This window comes from Entelurus aequoreus, linkage group LG03, assembly GCF_033978785.1.
Source record: "Entelurus aequoreus isolate RoL-2023_Sb linkage group LG03, RoL_Eaeq_v1.1, whole genome shotgun sequence".
In the NCBI taxonomy this organism is placed as follows: domain Eukaryota; kingdom Metazoa; phylum Chordata; class Actinopteri; order Syngnathiformes; family Syngnathidae; genus Entelurus; species Entelurus aequoreus.
Window position 1 is genome coordinate 17027149 of NC_084733.1, and position 19631 is coordinate 17046779.

General features: G+C 38.3%; 1 protein-coding gene across 2 annotated transcripts in view; it reads left to right on the forward strand.

Moving 5' to 3' along the window:
* Positions 1–19625, forward strand: part of LOC133646225 (thrombospondin-type laminin G domain and EAR repeat-containing protein-like) — a 39853-nt gene extending 20228 nt beyond the window's left edge. For both annotated transcript variants that reach the window (XM_062041385.1, XM_062041386.1), the window contains 5 exons: positions 3043–3247; positions 3316–3548; positions 13394–13572; positions 13658–13759; positions 17418–19625. In XM_062041385.1, the coding sequence (XP_061897369.1) occupies positions 3043–3247; positions 3316–3548; positions 13394–13572; positions 13658–13759; positions 17418–17571 (873 nt within the window). In that variant the 3' untranslated portion in view covers positions 17572–19625. The remainder of the gene's footprint in view (positions 1–3042; positions 3248–3315; positions 3549–13393; positions 13573–13657; positions 13760–17417) is intronic.
* Positions 19626–19631: the final 6 nt, after the last annotated feature.

A 19631-nucleotide genomic window follows, 5' to 3' on the forward strand; every position in this document is an offset into this window, starting at 1 on the left:
TGTTGTTGATAAATGGCTTTAACTTTGCATAGTATAGTTTTAACTTGCACTTACAGATGTGGCGACAAACTGTAGTTACTGACAGTGGTTTTCTGAAGTGTTCCTGAGCACATGTGGTGATGTCCTCTACACACTTATGTCGCTTTTTGATGCAGTACCGCCTGAGGGATCGAAGGTCTGTAATATCATTGTTTACGTGCAGTGATTTCTCCAGATTCTCTGAACCTTTTGATGATGTTACGGACCGTAGAATTCCTTGCAATAGCTTGTTGAGAAATGTTGTTCTTAAACTGTTCGACAATTTGCTCACGCATTTGCTCACAAACTGGTGACCCTCGCCCCATCCTTGTTTGTATTTGACTGAGCATTTCATGGAAGCTGCTTTTATACCCAATCATGGCACCCACATGTTCCCAATTAGCCTGCTCACCTGTGGGATGTTCCAAATAAGTGTTTAATGAGCATTCCTCAACTTTCTCAGTCTTTTTTGCCTCTTGTGCCAGCTTTTTTGAAACATGTTGCAGGCATCAAATTCCAAATGAGCTAATATTTGCAAAAAATAACAAAGTTTTCCAGTTCGAACGTTAAGTATCTTGTCTTTGCAGTCTATTCAATTGAATATAGGTTGAAAAGGATTTGCAAATCATTGTATTTAGTTTTTATTTACGATTCACACAACGTGCCAACTTTACTGGTTTTGGGGTTTGTATGTCTAGGGATGATACTCGAAACCGGTTTTCCCGGTTGTTTGATAAGAAAAGAACCGAGTCCTCGGACTCGAATCCCTTTTTGAGAACCGGTACCCGTTATCGAGACCACTACAGTTAAGGAAAAGAGTTGATTCTTTATTCAAATCCCGTCCCGACCAGAAATGCTCCGTGGGACATCACAAGAATTGACGTCACGTAGCTCAGTCATTAGGCGCAGATAGCAAAAGCAGGAAAACAATGGACGGGAAAAAGCGCTCCAAGGTGTAATAAAGTTCAAAACAAAAGCTATAATCCATCGAATAACTTTATTGAGAGATTTTAGCAGGGTAAAACACATGACGAACACTTTTACGACCTACCGGAAACATAGCAACCAGGCTAGCAACGCACCTCCTTTACGGCAGCTGTCGCAACGTTCTTAAAACAACTGCAGCACATACATATATATACAACACATCTCCCTTTTTTAACTTTTGTTTTTCTTTCCTTGTAAACAAAACAAAATCACATTGTAGATGTGTTGTCGGTCTAATTATAAATAATGCAGACGAGGCGTGTTGGCTGAGTTCTTGACGTTTACGTTCACAGCATGGCAACATGCAACACTTTTCGGGGCTACCGCGCATGCTCGTAACTCCCGTTGCATGCTGGGTAGTGTAGTCGTTATATTCTCTAGCTCATAACATTTTTCCCACTATAAAGAAATAATGTTAACTCAATAAAGTGTATTTCTTTTTTAGCTTTAACTTTTCATTTTTTAGCATTGTAACCACATTTGCAAACAACTTTTCTCTTCATAGAATTTTCTTTCAATAAAGAAATAAAGTGCAAAAATGTCAAAGCATCATAACAAACAGTTATGTCAAATAGCAGCAGAAGTGCACTTTTTGGAGAGCTGTATTATTTTCAGTTTTGTGCCCAAGGGACTGATTTTATTTAACACTATATTATTATTTATACACCTTTAGTGATCACAGAGACAGGTTGTTTTTGTGTTACTGTATATATTTGTTTCTCTGCAAAATCCCACTTAATATACTTTGGGTAACAACAGTCAATATTTATTTATTTTATTTTATTTTTTTAGGTGGGTAACAGTCAATATTTATTTATTTATTAGATTTTATTTTTTTATTATATAATAAAAGTGAGCTTTTGTTAAACCAAATATTGTGTGTTTTTTTCCATATACAACAACCTATCTGGACTCGATAAGAGAATCAATAAGGAATCGGTTCGATAAGAGGATTCGATAATAGGCTCGAACTAGATAATTCCTTATCAAACATCATCCCTATGTATGTCTATGTTAACGTAACACAGTAACAATTATTCAAATACACAATAGCATAATAGACATACCTGTGAGGCCCAATAGGTTACGTTTCCATAACAAGTCAGTGAGTCCAACAATTAAGTTCACCAAGCTTCCGAATTCATTCCACGTCACTGAATCCATTTAATTTTTCATCTTTGGTGAATCACAGAAGCAGTGTATAGTTTTTACAAGTGTAAAACGCGACTATGGACAGGAACATGTACTCCTTGAATCATGTCATTCTGTCTAAAATAAAAAATTTAAAACATCCTAATGAAATTAACCGTATTTTTCGGAGTATAAGTCGCTCCGGAGTATAAGTCGCACCGGCCGAAAATGCATAATAAAGAAGGAAAAAAACATATATGTCGCACTGGAGTATAAGTCACATTTTTTGGGGAAATTTATTAGATAAAACCCAACACCAAGAATAGACATTTGAAAGGCAATTTAAAATAGATAAAGAATAGTGAACAACAGGCTGAATAAGTGTACGTTATATGAGGCATAAATAACCAACTGAGAACGTGCCTGATATGTTAACGTAACATATTATGGTAAGAGTCATTCAAATAACTATAACATATAGAACATGCTATACGTTTACCAAACAATCGGTCACTCCTAATTGCTAAATCCCATGAAATCTTATACGTCTAGTCTCTTACGTGAATGAGCTAAATAATATTATTTGATATTTTACGGTAATGTGTTAATAATATTATTTGATATTTTACGGTAATGCGTTAATAATTTCACACATAAGTCGCTCCTGAGTATAAGTCGCACCCCCGAAAAAAACTGCGATTTATAGTCCGAAAAATACGGTAGTTTGATTTATAAGTAACACCTGACTATAAGAAGACAAGACCAGCCTAACTGTAAAAGAGTAAAACTTAAAGACCGAACAAATATGGTAAATCAAAAACAGTCCACTTCCTACTAATTCCAATGCCATATTGCAAAAAAATCATGTAAAAATTGGCTTTTTAAAGACGTCTTACTCTGTTCTAGATCTTTCTGGTGGTGTCCAACTCCGGGGCAGGCAACGACATTAGCAGAGAATCAGACAGCCCAGACGTTTCTGTTATTTACAAGTGGAACAGAAGAAAAAAACTATTCGTGCAGTTCCAGACCCTGCAGACCAACTGCGCACGGGACTGGGAGGCCTTTAAAATCCATCGACAAACATACCTGGCAGTAGCCAATCACAGAATTGGTAAAAGAAAAAAACATCAGCAGTGGTCATCCAACTTCTGGTAAGGTGTGTGACCGTGTCTTCTGTAGGTGATAACAACCACACCATAGACAGCGTGGTGTACAAGTGGAACAGGCCCACCAAGTCCTTCGAGGTTCATCAGAAGCTGAGGACCTCAGGGGCCTACGACTGGGAGTTCTTTATCGTTGGACCGTACCATTTCCTGGTGGTGGCAAATGCTTTCGATGGAGTGACCACGTCTGTGGACTCCGTCATCTACGTTTGGGTCGATGGACACTTTCAGGTCTTCCAGACCATTAAGGTACACAACATACTGTACATATACAGTGCAGCCTCAAATGTATTGGATTTAGGGAGTCCAAACTTTTCAAGTATTTCTCTAACGTCCGGCAAAACTTTGAATGTAGAATTGTTGTCACGTTGATGAGAGCTCAATTCAAAGAGTTAACTCTGCAATCGTTCAGCTTTTTTCTTTGACATCTTGCAGGGTTTTTGTCATTCTTAAATCTGCAGGAAATGAACTTTTTGAGGTTAAAAATGTACATAAAAGATGCAGAGTTGCATGTTAACTGAATTAGACACACGGCTGTGTGACAATCTCTTCTACCTTATATTTATATATGGGCCTATGACGCTAAATTCCTCACTCGGGGTGCTGTTGCGTGGTAAAAATCTCTGTTTGGCCCGCAAACAATTGGCGCATTTTCACTTTGGCCCTTAGAGGCAAAATGTTTAGGCACCCCTGATCCATACTTGCCAACCTTGAGACCTCCGAATTTGGGAGGTGGGCGGGGTTTGGTGGTAGCGGGGTATATTGTAGCGTCCCGGAAGAGTTAGTGCTGCAAGGGATTCTGGGTATTTTTTCTGTTGCGTTTATGTTGAGTTATGGTGCGGATGTTCTCCCGAAATGTGTTTATCATTCTTGTTTGGTGTGGGTTCACAGTGTGGCGCATATTTGTAACAGTGTTAAAGTTGTTTGTACATCCACCCTCAGTGTGAGCTATATGGCTGTTGACCAAGTATGCCTTGCAGTCACTCATGTGTGTGTAAAAACCGCATATATTATGTGACTGGGTCGGCACGTTGTTTGAATGGAGGAAAAGCGAACGTGACGACAGGTTGTAGAAGACGTTAAAGACAGTATCTTTAAGGCACTCCCCCAATATTGTTGTCCAGGTGGAAATCGGGAGAAATTCGGGAGAATGGTTGCCCCGGGAGATTTTCGGGAGGGGCACTGAAATTCGGGAGTCTCCCGGGAGGGTTGGCAAGTATGCCCTGATCTCGAGATTTAAGAGTCGAATAAAAATGTTAACGTATGACTTATTTTTAACATTTGTATGACTGAGACCCTTCCGGGTCACCAGGACCAAATTTGGCCACCCCTGCTTTAGACGCTCACTGAGCTTTAGTCTCTGCTGAAGTCTCGTGAGATTTGTTGAAGTCAATTGCAAAGGCGGTTCCTCTTCACTTTTTGATGAAGACTTATTGTTGTTTTAACCCTTGTGTGGCGTTCGGGTCTGTGGGACCCGTTTTCATTTTTTATTAAAAGAAAAATTATACAATTAATTAATTTTTCAAACTCAGACTCACCGACTTTGGCTCATTTTCTGTGAAGAACATATATCAGAATACATATTTAATGGCCACACACCATACACCCCCCCTACACATTTCTATAAGGTGTCCGGGTCCACTGGACCTGGGGGTAATAGAAGTGTGGAAATTAATGTTCTGTGTACCCCACGCACACACACACACACACACACACACACACACACACACACACACACACACACACACACACACACACACACACACACACACAGCAGGCCTAGACAGGAGGAGGACAGAGTGTAGGTACACAGAACATCAGAGGGTCAAAATGTGCGAGAAAATGAGAGCAGACAGTGTTGACAAACAATGTTGCAACCTTGTGTGGGAACCGCAGGTGCAGAAACACAAAAGAAGAATCCCTGTGGGATGCAGAAACAGGCAGAGAAATTTTCCGTGCAACGTTCATATTGTTGTTACTCAGCCAGCGTTTGTGGGTCTGATGGACCTGTTGCATTTTGTGGCTTTTTTAATGCCTCACAATCAAACACTTTTATGTTAAAATACTGAACAGATGTTTACCTTATCCCAATAAACATCTGTTCAGTATTTTAACATAAAAGATTGATGAACATTACACAAGGGTTAAAGGCCTATTGAAATGAGATTTTCTTATTTAAACGGGGATAGCAGATCCATTCTATGTCATACTTGATCATTTCGCGATATTGCCATATTTTTGCTGAAAGGATTTAGTAGAGAACATCGACGATATAGTTCACAACTTTTGGTCGCTGATAAAAAAGCCTTGCCTGTACCGGAAGTAGCGTGACGTCACAGGTTGTGGAGCTCCTCACATCTGCACATTGTTTACAATCATGGACGCCAGCAGCGAGAGCGATTCGGACCGAGAAAGCGACGATTACCCCATTAATTTGAGCAAGGATGAAAGATTCGTAGGTGAGGAAAGTGAGAGTGAAGGACTAGAGGGCAGTGGAAGCGATTCAGATAGGGAAGATGCTGTGAGAGGCGGGTGGGACCTGATATTCAGCTGGGAATGACTAAAACAGTAAATAAACACAAAACATATATATATATACTCTATTAGCCACAACACAACCAGGCTTATATTTAATATGTCACAAATTAATCGCGCATAACAAACACCTCCCCCCTCCCGTCCATATAACCCGCCAATACAAATCAAACACCCGCACAACACACTCAATCCCACAGCCCAAAGTACCGTTCACCTCCGCAAAGTTCATACAGCACATATATTTCTCCAAAATCCCCAAAGTTACGTACGTGACACGCACATAGCGGCACGCACGTACGGGCAAGCGATCAAATGTTTGGAAGCTGCAGCTGCATACTCACGGTACCGCGTATCCAACTCAAAGTCCTCCTGGTAAGAGTCTCTGTTGTCCCAGGCCAATGGTAAAGCCTGACTGTCATCGTTCGGGAATGTAAACAATGAAACACCGGCTATGTGTTTGTGTTGCTGCAGCCGGCCGCTAATACACCGCTTCCCACCTACAGCTTTCTTCTTTGCTATCTCCATTGTTCATTAAACAAATTGCAAAAGATTCCCCAACACACATGTCCAGAATACTGTGGAATTTTGCGATGAAAACAGACGACTTAATAGCTGGGCACAATGGTGTCCCAATATGTCCGCACAATCCGTGACGTCACGCGCAAACGTCATCATACCGAGACGTTTTCAGCAGGATATTTCGCAGGAAATTTAAAATTGCACTTTACTAATCTAACCCGGCCGTATTGGCATGTGTTGCAATGTTAAGATGTTATCATTGATGTATAAACCAGGGGTGTCAAACTCATTTTAGATCGGGGGCCACGTGGAGAAAAATTTACTCCCAAGTGGGCCGGACTGGTAAAATCACGGCACGATAACTTGGGCGGCGTGGCGAAGTTGGTAGAGTGGCCGTGCCAGCAATCGGAGGGTTGCTGATTACTGGGGTTCAATCCCCACCTTCTACCATCCTAGTCACGTCCGTTGTGTCCTTGGGCAAGACACTTCACCCTGGCTCCTGATGGGTGCTGGTTAGCGCCTTGCATGGTAGCTCCCGCCATCAGTGTGTGAATGTGTGTGTGAATGGGTGAATGTGGAAATACTGTCGCTTTGAGTACCTTGAAGGTAGAAAAGCGCTATACAAGTATAACCCATTTTTCATTTATTTATAACTTAAAAATAAAGACAACTTCAGATTGTTTTCTTTGTTTAAAAATAGAACAAGCACAATCTGAAATTGTACAAATCATAATGTTAGTTGTTTTTTTTATAATTACTTGTTGCGGTTAATAGAATATATACTTTATTTGTCGTTATTTATATTTTTTGAATAAATTATGTGATAATGTTCAGTCAACTCATTGGTGTTCATTTTCAATCTATCAAGATAACAAAATGATATCAAACTCAAATTGCAGTATATTATTTATGTAGTTTGATCATTTTCTCGACTGATGTACTAACACAGGGGTCACCAACGCGGTGCCCGCGGGCACCAGGTAGCCCGTAAGGACCAGATGAGTAGCCCGCTAGCCTGTTCTAAAAATAGCTCAAATAGCAGCACTTACCAGTGAGCTGCCTCTATTTCTTAAATTGTATTTATTTACTAGCAAGCTGGTCTCGCTTTGCTCGACATTTTTAATTCTAAGAGAGACAAAACTCAAATAGAATTAGAAAATCCAAGAAAATATTTTAAAGACTTGGTCTTCACTAACTGACAAAGAAACAGATAACAGATTTGGTGTCCAATTCAAAGTGTGACATGATTTATCTAAAAATTTGAGAGTTGACTTCTGTATTTTACATGAGTTATTATTTGTACAAACATGGTGCAAAGTAATTCATGATTTGTTAAAAAATGTTAGTGGCTATCTAGTTAAAATGGGATATTGTGATTTCACAAGACTGTCTTAGAAGTGATCATTTGAAAATGTTCAATTTGAAAAATGTGCACTTAGAGAAAATATAAAAATAAAGTGTTGATATTGATATTATCTGTTTCCATATATATTTATTGTGAGAAATCATTAAGTTGATCAGTGTTTCCACAACGATAAATACCATTAATTATTAATAATAACATAGAGTTAAAGGTAAATTGAGCAAATTGGCTATTTCCGGCAATTTATTTAAGTGTGTATCAAACTGGTAGCCCTTCGCATTAATCAGTACCCAAGAAGTAGCTCTTGGTTTCAAAAAGGTTGGTGACCCCTGTACTAACATCATGTTTTTTTTTTTGGTTCATATGCAGCATCATCTACAAAGATACAAATAATTGCTATTGCAACATCCAGTGGACACATTTAGAACAGCTGTTTCTATCATTCAAAAATTTCAGGTTAATTTTTATACTTAGCAAACTCATCCCGCGGGCCGGATAAAACCTGTTCGCGGGCCTGATCCGGCCCTCGGGCCGTACGTTTGACACCCCTGATATAAACTATCAGACTGCGTGGTCGGTAGTAGTGGGTTTCAGTAGGCCTTTAAACTAACGCTCATTAGCCTCGTCTACCTTTTAAGGTGATGCAGATGTCAGTGATGACAACACGATTGTATTTCATCAACATTACCAGCTTGTTGAATTGGGCAACAGGGTAATTAGTTACAGTTGCGAAGGATGGAAGGATGCCAACATGAACAACCAATGCGTAAAAGGCCAACGTCTGCTATTTTTCAAAAAGAGTAAATACGTTTCAGGTCACTCAATAGTGTATTTCATCATTGATATATAAACTATCAGACTGCGTGGTTGGTAGTAGTGGGTTTCAGTAGGCCTTTAAACCATGATGTACTAAGCAGCCAGATTGTTGCCGGCTGTTGTTCCATTTCTTTGGTTACCACCATGCTACTGTGGCGGCTTCACACACAAAAAATCAAACACAAAAAGCCCCTTGTGGAGGCCGAGGCGTTTGACCTCTTGGTGACTTCAGAGGGTTGGTTTTTTTTGAAAAATATTTTGTTGGAGCGTTTTGATGAGCTCATGCATTGTCTCCTTAACCTTTACATATTCTCCAGACAGACTTTAATTTCCTGGGATGAGGTTTATGCGGTTGCAGTGTGAAAAAAGGGCCCCGTCATTGCACTCGGATGCAGGAAGTAAAACCCAGGCAAACACGGCGAGATGAAAAGGTATAATGACAGAGTGCGAGAAAAAGGAACAGGCGTGTCCCAGCTGCCAAAAATAGACCGCGCGACCTGTCGCGATTTGTTGGGGCGATAGCGCAGACATGTAGCTGATAGCGAGGGATACATATTAGGCTGTGACCGTATCTGAGGTGAACGTGTTGACACATTGACGGTCCAATGAGGGGATGCGTGATTTACGGGAATTCCGCAGCTGGATGTCAGGATTAGCGAGAAAAGTCCCCGGGCGGGTTAATTAATCACCTGAACTCACCCGGAACGCGTCAACACACACTCCTGGCACTTATTTAACCTTCATGGCGGTTGTTGGAGCTGTTTGCCTTCTTGTCTTTCTATTCAAGCGGATTAAGACTTATGTCGCTGATTAGTTGGATTGAATTCTGTTCAAAAACCCACAGGCACCTTTTTTTCTCTGAATGAGATGCCCAAAAATTTTCATTATTTGGAGTTTAAACACATTTTTAGGGGAAAAATATGCCTCAAAAGTTGATAGACATGCATCTTTTTATACTCTGTGAGTCCCATATACTTATGTTTAAAGCATTTACTTGGTCCATTCCATAGTTTAAAGGTGAACTGCACTTTTTTGGGGAATTTTGCCCATCATTCATAATCCTTATGTGAGACAAGCACACATATGTTTTTCTTTTTTTTTATGACTTCTAACTCGTAAAAAATGATAGGAAAAGTCAGCTGACAATGAAGCTGCTGGGAGTCATTCTATTCCCCCTGTATAACGCTCTAAAAACCTCCAAAAACCTCCATCAGCATTTTAAATACACACTGTAAGTATATACAGTATATAATGTAGCAACAGGCACATTCGTAATAACATGTCATATTTACGTATGCTCATTGCTCATTTTAAGCATACGGTGGCGTATTAATTTCACAGATGCGTCAGGTTTACTTTTTCCTTCAAAAACAACACTTCTAATTATGACAGACTTCATGAGTGCCAACAAAGACTACTTTGGGACAAATTATGATCAATAACCTTATATTCTTAAGCCTGAATGTAACGGAGGATGAGCTACAAGTTTTACAAGCTAAGAAATACAAACTACAAACTTAATAAAACCATCACTTACAATACAATTTCTGCTCTCACTGGTGACTGATGGGATGTTTAAATATTTCCGTTTGGAAGAAAAATGTATCATAATTTACTTGAGGTAAATTATTAATATTTTTCTATGCATTCTAACTCGTAAATAAATGCAAGCAAAAGTCAGCTTATAATGGAGGTAATGGGAGTCGCTCTATTCTGCCTATAAAACGTTTAAAAAAACATCCAAACACTTCCATCAATGTTTTGTATATGTATTTGTATATGTATGTATATGTATATGTATACGTATTGGTATTTGTATATGTATATCTATATGTATATACATACATATGTATATACATACACATATGTATATGTATATGTAAGGTAGTAACAGGAACATTCATAATAACGTAATATTTATGGATTTTTTGCTAATTTCAAGCATACAATGGCGTTTTAATTTCAAAAACGCATTACGACGTTTGCTTCTTCCTTCAACATCACTGATTTCTACTCACTGCAGACTTTATGAGAGCCAACAAACATAATAAAACATCAGTTACTGTACAATGTCTGCTCTCACTTGGATGCCGACTGTTAGAATGTTGACATATTCCCGTTTAGATGACCAATGACCCATAATCCTCAAGAAGAAAAAAGAGGGGTGGAATGAAGCATATTTTTTCAAAGTGTACCAACTTCTCAGTTTATGTCCACATCATTTTACTATCCAAGTGAAGGACATGATTTATAATCTCAAATTAACTTTTATGAGCTCTTAGACGATAAAGCAGCTCACCAGCTAAGGATGTCAATACAGCAGCATAAGTAAGTTGCCTCTCTCTGTTCAATGCGCCAAAAAAAAAAATAATAATAATAATTTATCGTTAACAATCCTAATGAGAGACAAGAATCAATCAATCAATCAATCAATCAATGTTTATTTATATAGCCCTAAATCACAAATGTCTCAAGAAGACAAATGGGTTTTTTTTGCATTCAAATGTGTTGACTTTGGGTAAGCACGCCATTTATGTCGGCAAGTTCCTCACTGTCTCGGCTTTCGTCTGCTCCAACGTTTCACACTCTTCTTCGTGCTCGCTTCTAGAAGCAGCAGTTCATCCTCTGTATACTCAGCTTCAAAAAGATAAGTTTGTGAATCCTCATTTGTCCAAAAATAGTCCTCTTCGTTGTTTGTTACCAAATTTGCCATGATTAGAACACACAAGCGTTTGTTTCCGGAAGTAGGAACACACATTTGTTGCCGGAAGTCGGAAGTGCGCTGCTATGGAGACAGAAATAAATGTGCTGAGGAAAGAAGTTCCGGTAATGCTTAAAATGACCAAAATATGGTAAATATAGAACATATTACATATTGTTATGAACATGTCTGTTACTACATTATATATATATATATATATATACTTGCAGTGTGTATATAAAATGTTAATGGAGGGTTTTGAAGTTGCTTTAGAGGGCTGTAAAGATGATGAGAGTGCGGAAATATGACCATATCACACCAATTCTCAAATCCCTTCACTGGCTTCCTGTTCCACTCAGGATTGAATACAAAGTCTCCCTACTAACCCACCAGTGCCTCCATGGAAATGCCCCCCTCTACCTCAAAGAACTACTCAGCCCCAAATCCACCACTCGACACCTCCGCTCCGGACAGGCTAACCTCCTCCAACCTCCGAGGACAAAGCTACGAACAATGGGAGACCGGGCTTTCTGCTCCGCCGCTTCCAGTCTGTAGAACACTCTCCCTGACCCCCTGAGGGCACCACAGACTGTGGATGCTTTTAAAATAGGCATAAAAACCCTTCTTTTTTAAAAAGCCTTTTTTTTAAGATATATGCATACTAGTTCTAGCTATTTGGCTGTTGTAGTTTTTATTTTTATTTATTTGTTATTATCTTTTTCTTTTTCTTTTTCTTTTTCTTTTTTAATGCACTGTAGCACTTTGAGGTTGTTCACTCAATGTAAAGTGCTTTTTACAAATAAAATCTATTATTATTATTATTATTGTAAAGGCTACAACGGTGACTCCCATTAGCCGTATCTTGCAAGCGTTTATCTTTAGAATCCTAACAAAAAAAGAAATGTGTTCTTGTCTTTATATTGATTGTGAACAATAGGAAAAATTCCCCAAAATGTTCAGTTCCCCTTCATTGTTAACGCTTAATTACAATATCGCTAATACCTAGTTAATATTCAAGTCAAGAAAAGTAAATGGAGTACTGTTAGCGCTTTTTGGATAGTTATTTATTGGGTTTTGTGGTCGGAAAAGACACAATAGACGCAATGACGTCATGGCTCACATTAGCTCCATTGTAAGCAGACTTTTATGTACGAGTTAGAATGCATTACAATTATTGTCTCTCTTAAGGATTGTGAATTATAAGCAAAACGTTCCAAAAAAAAGTGCAGTTCCCCTATAACAGTGGTGTCCAAAGTGCGGCCCGGGGGCCATTTGCGGCCCGCGGGTAATTTTTTAACGGCCCCACGGCACATTTTAAAAATACGATTGAAAATGTTTTAAATAATTTTAGTGTGATTTGTTTTTAAGTGTCATTGCTCAACAAATAATAATGAATTAAAATCAATAGTGCTATGAGTTATTGACCTTTTTAAGGCTCAAATTATTATATAATCTCAAATATTCCACTTAAAAACATTTTTTGGGGGCAAATATTGCATATTTTGTATTTTTTCCATAAAAAAACAGGGTTTTCTTTGACAAAAAGAGCATACAACTTAAATCTTTAAAAACATATTGACAGATAGACCTAATGTTGATCTAGAGATTTAAAACTTGAATAATAATAAAAATAATAATACTGAATAATGACACATTTCTAATATTTTTTTGACCAAAACCCTTTGGGGTCCCCGGGATCAAGCCTGAGTGGAGGCCTGAATGTATATTTGTTATACATATATTGTATTGGTTTTTATAATAAAAAATATCAAAATGGCCCCCGCTTGCTTTGATTTGTCAGTGTGCGGCCCTCAGTGGAAAAAGTTTGGACACCCCAGCCCTATAAGTTGAGGTACCGTCTTGGTTTGTTACGCGCAATGTTTGGCCGCACAGTAACAGAGAAGGTATAAGAATCTGCAGCAAAATGTTATCATATAAAAAGTGGTACAGTACCACTGTAATGGAAAACATGTTTTGAAAGGAAGGTTAGTTGCTTTTTTACAAGTTACCTCACTGTGATTCACTATCTACCTTTTATGAACCGTGCTTTTGCTTTTCTTTTCACTGAGCGCCATATCTCATTTTTCTTTCCTTCCGTCAGCCTGAATTACGTACTTGATGATACATGCCCACAAGCTCTCTTCTATTGCTGCGTAGACTTTCTGTGCCACCGACTGGGAGATGTTCCAGATCGGGAGAAGAGTTTTCCTGGTGGTTGCCAATGGAAACAGGCTCCACAGTAACGGGCCCAGCGAGTACGCCATCAACTCCACCGTATACGAGCTGGACGTGAACGAGCGACTGTTTGTCCGCTTCCAGGATATTGTCACCTACAGGTACACGCGCCTGCACGGATTTCAGGATACTGTGTTCCAAAGCATTGCTGTCGTCATCAAGCATAACTTTGCCCCCCCATTCTAGCGCCGTGGACTGGGAGTTCTTCAGCCTCGGGGAGGAATATTTTCTGGTGGTTGCTAATTCCTTCAACGGAGAGTCGTACTCTCTCAACAGCGTTCTTTACAGGTGCTGAGAATGACACTGACGTATTACCTCACAGTGCAGTAATTCACTGCCTGCTACCTTAACCTGTCACCAGCGTTGCACACCTACGCTGTTTTAATGCTGATGTATATTCCCCATTGACAACCATTAATAAGGATAATTACATTTTTGACATGTTGGGGATTTCTGGGCCACTTACTTTTTTTCAAAAGTTCTAAAATCGTATTCTTTTTAACCAGTTTGAATAAGCTTCAAATTAGACGTTTGCCTCGCTGGGAACACACTGTTTTGCCTGTCTGTAGCTTTAATGTGAATGAGTTATGTTTGTCCACACTAGTGTTGTCCCGATACCAATATTTTGGTACCTGTACCGGTACCAAAATTATTTCGGTACTTTTCTAAATAAAGGGGACCACAAAAAATGTGCATTATTGGCTTTATTTTAACAAGAGATATCAGGGTACATTAACCATATGTTTCTTATTGCAATTTAGTCCTTAAGTAAAATAGTGAATATACAAGACAACTTGTATTTTAGTAGTAAGTTAAGCACCTCTTCCTGAGGGCGTTTCAGTGTAATACCTTTACCTTTATCGTTACCGTATTTTTTCGGACTATAAGTCGCATTTTTTCTCATAGTTTGGCCGGGGGTGCGACTTATACTCAGGAGCGACTTATGTGTGAAATGATTAACACAATACCGTAAAATATCAAATAATATTATTTAGCTCATTCATGTCACCACCTGTCACATCCCGCCGTGACTTATTTTGAGTTTTTTGCTGTTTTCCTGTGTGTAGTGTTTTAGTTCTTGTCTTGCGCTCCTATTTTGGTGGCTTTTCCTGTCGCAGTTTCGTGTCTTCCTTAGAGCGCTATACCCTGCACCTGCTTTGTAAAAACAAATCGAGACTATTAAAGTTGTTGATATCCTTCTCTGTTGATCGTCATGGCATGTACGGATGTACTTTGTGGACGCCATCTCTGCTCCACAGGCTGCAAGTTTTTGCTGTCGTCCAGCATTCTGTTTTTGTTTACTTTTTAGCCAGTTCAGTTTTAGTTTCGTTCTGCATCGCCTTCCCTAAGCTTCAATGCCTTTTCTTAGTGGCACTCACCTTTTGTTTATTTTTGGTTTAAGCATTAGATACACTGCAAAAGCTGAAATCTAAGTAAGATTAAATATCTCAAACAAGGGTAATATATTTGCTTATTTTCTGTCTGATAAGATAATTCTTCTCACAAAGCAGATTTTATGTTGGAGTGTTTTACTTGTTTTAAGGGTTTTGGTCCTAAATTATCTCAGTAATATATTGGAGCTTGTAGCTGAGATTTTATGACCTATATTGAGTTAAACATGCTTGAAACTAGAATATCAACTGATGCAAAGCTGTGTCATTAAAACTAACAAGTGTAAAACTACTTTTTTAAAGTAATAATTTCTTACTTTATGCATGAAAAAAAAATCATGATGCCGAGCGCATATCATTATGTCAAGATAATGGCACTAGCATTTACTTAATTTAAGAATATTTTTCAACATATTGAGCAAAAAGGTCTCTTTTTTTTTTTTTTTCCTACCAAGAAAAGTGCACTTGTTATTAGTGAGAATATACTTATTTTAAGGTATTTTTGGGTTCATTGAGGTTAGCTAATTTTACTTGTTTTGGAAAGTCTTGACAAGCCGAATGTTCTTGTTCTATTGGCAGATAATTTTGCTTAGTTTAAATAAAATACCCCTAATTTTTGTATGTTTTTTCTTGTTTTTGAACACTGACTTTTTGCAGTGTATCTTTTTACCTGCGCACTGCCTCCCGCTGTCGTCTGCATATTGTGATCACCACAAAACATGTTTCCGACATCTACAAAGCAATTAGCTCCCTGCTGCCACCTACTGATATGGAAGAGAATAACACGGTTACCCTACCGAGCTCTAGACAGCACAGACACTCAACAACTGCACATTATTTGCGGATTATAATTACTGGTTGGCAAAAAAATATTTTTAACCCAATTAGGTAAATTACATAATCTCCCACGGCACACCAGACAATATCTCACGTGGTACACTAGTGTGCCACGGCACTGTGGTTGAAAAACACTGATGTAAACCACAAGGAAGTGTTTTAAATTTAGAGAAAAAAATAATATGACCCCTTTAAGGATGGGTAGAGGAGGACACAAACGTTAGCAACACTAGCATTAAACTTACATTAGTTTGGTTAGTTTATTTACTGAACAAAAACACAAGTATTAAACCTACATCTTCCACTTGATAGTTGGGAAAGTTAAATAAAAAATATTTTTACGGTGTGGAGCGAAGCCTGTTTTATTTATTTTTTTAATACAAATTTGTTGTCCGTTAAGTTGACCGCCTCTTCTCTCAAAAGTTGCGCAAACAAGTGTGAGGGACGATATATTTTTGTAATGTATATTGTTTAGTTCGGTTATTTGTTGTCATTTATCCTGGTTTCAACTATCGTATTTTTCGGACTATAAGTCGCAGTTTTTTTCATAGTTTGGCCGGGGGTGCGACTTATACTCAGGAGCGACTTATGTGTGAAATGATTAACACATTACCGTAAAATATCAAATAATATTATTTAGCTCATTCACGTAAGAGACTAGACGTATAAGATTTCATGGGATTTAGCGATTAGGAGTGACAGATTGTTTGGTAAACGTATAGCATGTTCTATATGTTATAGTTATTTGAATGACTCTTACCATAATATGTTACGTTCAAATCAAATCAACTTTATTTATAAAGCACATTTAAAATTTACCACAGGGGTAGCCAAAGTGTTGTACAATGGGCAGGTTACAAGATAATACGAGAACCGAGCAAACACAACACAACACAAACAAAACACGATAAAAATAAATAAATAAAACATAAAAACAGGTTCACAGCAGGTGTATTATGGGGCGCCATTGCAGGATGGATATCACTCAGTGTTAAAAGCCATGGAATAAAAGTATGTTTTTAAGAGAGATTTAAAAACACGAAGAGAGGAGGCTTGTCTAACACTCAGAGGTAGGTCGTTCCAGAGCTTGGGAGCAGCAGCGGCGAAAGCTCTGTCACCTCTAAGCTTCAGCCTTGTGTCAGGGACCGTCAGTAGCAGCTGATCGGCTGATCTTAGGGATCGGGTGGGGCAGTAAGGCTGAAGGAGGTCGGAGAGATATGTTGGTTAACACGTTAACATACCAGGCACGTTCTCAGTTGGTTATTTATGCCTCATATAACGTACACTTATTCAGCCTGTTGTTCACTATTCTTTATTTATTTTAAATTGCCTTTCAAATGTCTATTCTTGGTGTTGGTTTTATCACATACATTTCCCCAAAAAATGCGACTTATACTCCAGTGCGACTTATATATGTTTTTTTCCTTCTTTATTATGCATTTTCGGCCGGTGCGACTTATACTCCGGAGCGACTTATACTCCGAAAAATACGGTAGTCGTCATCCTATAGTGTCTGCTTTTGCCAATAGAAATGCAGCAATAGCAAGTAAAACCAAGCCAAGTAGGCACCTGGAAAAGGATATTGAATTATTTTTAAGTAAAATCGCCCACTATTAGCCTGGCATGCATAATTACAGCATTTTCAGTATTTTTTTTTTTTAGTACGCTTTGTTGTTTTTTTTGGCAAGTCTTCACTAATTAGTCCCTTGTGTCCTCAGGTGGCAAGGTTACGAAGGCTTTGTCCCCGCCCATTGGCTCCCAACCATCGGCTGCAGTGACTGGGAGTTTTTCACCGCCGACGGAGAGTCTTATCTGATCTACTCCAGCGCCAAAGCGCCCCTCTCCAAAGTGTTCAGGCTGAAAATGTACTAAGCTCCCGACCATATTTATGCGTGTGTATGCACGTCCCTCTCCCTATAAATAAGGCAGGGCATGCAGCATTCATGTGTGTGTACGTGTGTATGAGAGAGTTCCGGAAAAAAGTGTGGCGGTGTCAAGAGTGTAAATGAGTTTCAATACACCAAAAATGTAAATTATTAAAATAAGCTACTCTTATTTTCTTTGCCAAAGAGAGCGCTGTTTTGCACACTATCTGTTCAAATCAGATGTATTTACATTTACATTATTCCTAGCCCACCATTGGTGGTAATTGGCTGAACCCCACTCCTGGTGCAGGTTTAATGAAATGTACAGTATGTAAGAGAGCAAAAAAAATTACAAAATATTATACACATTCCTACATACAAATGGATATATGAGCTTATAGACCAGACCTGGGCAAATTAAGGCCCGGGGGCCACATGCGGCCCGTTAAGCTTTTCAATCTGGCCCGCCGGACATTCCCAAATAATTATTTTCGATCTTTAAGATGGAAAGTGTAAGACCGTCTATCAAGTATTTCAATGGTTGGAATCTGCAATTTTGCATGATATACTAGTTACTATGGTAATGTAATTAGTTACTATGGTAATCTAACTAGTAACTGAGTGTTTCCAGAGCGGCCGGCCTGAAATGTGGGTCTCAGGGACACACACGGAAGGAGATTTTTACAACAAAGTTCTAAAGCTTAGTGATGTATCAGATATATTAGATCTGGGGTGTCCAAACTTTTTCCACTGAGGGCCGCACACTGACAAATCAAAGCAAGCGGGGGCCATTTTGATATTTTTTTATTTTAAAAACCAATACAATATATGTATAACAAATATACATCCAGGCCTCCACTCAGGCTTGATCCCGGGGACCCCAAAGGGTTTTGGTCAAAAAAATATAAAAAATGTGTCATTATTCAGTATTATTATTTTTATTATTATTCAAGTTTTAAATTTCTAGATCAACATTAGGTCTATTTGTCAATATAATGTTTTTAAAGATTTAAGTTGTATGCTCTTTTTGTCAAAGAAAACTCTTGTTTTTTTATGGAAAAAATACAAAATATGCAATATTTTCCCCCAATAATTTTTTTAAGTGGAATATTTGAGACTATATAATAATTTGAGCCTTAAAAAGGTCAATAACTCATAACACTATTGATTTTAATTCATTATTATTTTTTGAGCAATGACACTTAAAAACAAATCACACTAAAATTATTGGGGATCCAAAAGGGTCCTACTCATTAAAGTGTTAAAAAAATAAATTATACATTTTTTTTACTAGAAAGAAACAGCCTGCATGGCAGCTTTGTGTTGTTAGAGTAAACATTGCAACATTTTCTTGTTACATTTCACCTGTTTGCTCTTTTATACCACTTTTTACGTTTAAAACATTTTTCAATCGTATTTTTAAAATGTGCCGTGGGGCCGTTAAAAAATGACCTGCGGGCCTCAAATGGCCCCTGGGCCGCACTTTGGACACCCCTGTATTAGATTGTAGGTGGATTTATTTTTGTTTTTTCGTGTTCATATTTCGCTATGTTTGTTGCGTTTCGCTTGATTGTAAAATATGTGGATGGAGAGGGGGTGTGACGTTCATATGTTGTCAATTTTCAGTGTTTTATCCTTCATAGTTAATATTGTAAATCCCACATTCTTTATTTTCATGTACATTCTGGGTGTCTCATTCAGTAAAAAAAAATGTAAAATTCCATTCCGTTCTTTAAGGTGTTCTGTCATAACGTTTTTAGCATTCAATCAGACATTATTGTGAGGTTTTGTATTAGTGTTCCTAAAAATAAGATATACCGGCCCCCAGACACATTTTTTTCTCCAAATTTGGCCCCCCGAGTCAAAATAATTGCCCAGGCCTGTTATAGAATATTCCGTTTACATAATATCAACTTGACAAATGGTTCCACAATTGCACACATAAGTCCCGATATTATTAACTATGTATATATAATATCTCACCTGTCCCAAATGTTGGTATTTGTGTTGTATTGATCCACTGTGTGATGCTGCTGCACTTTTTTTTTTTTTTTTTTTTTAAAGGAG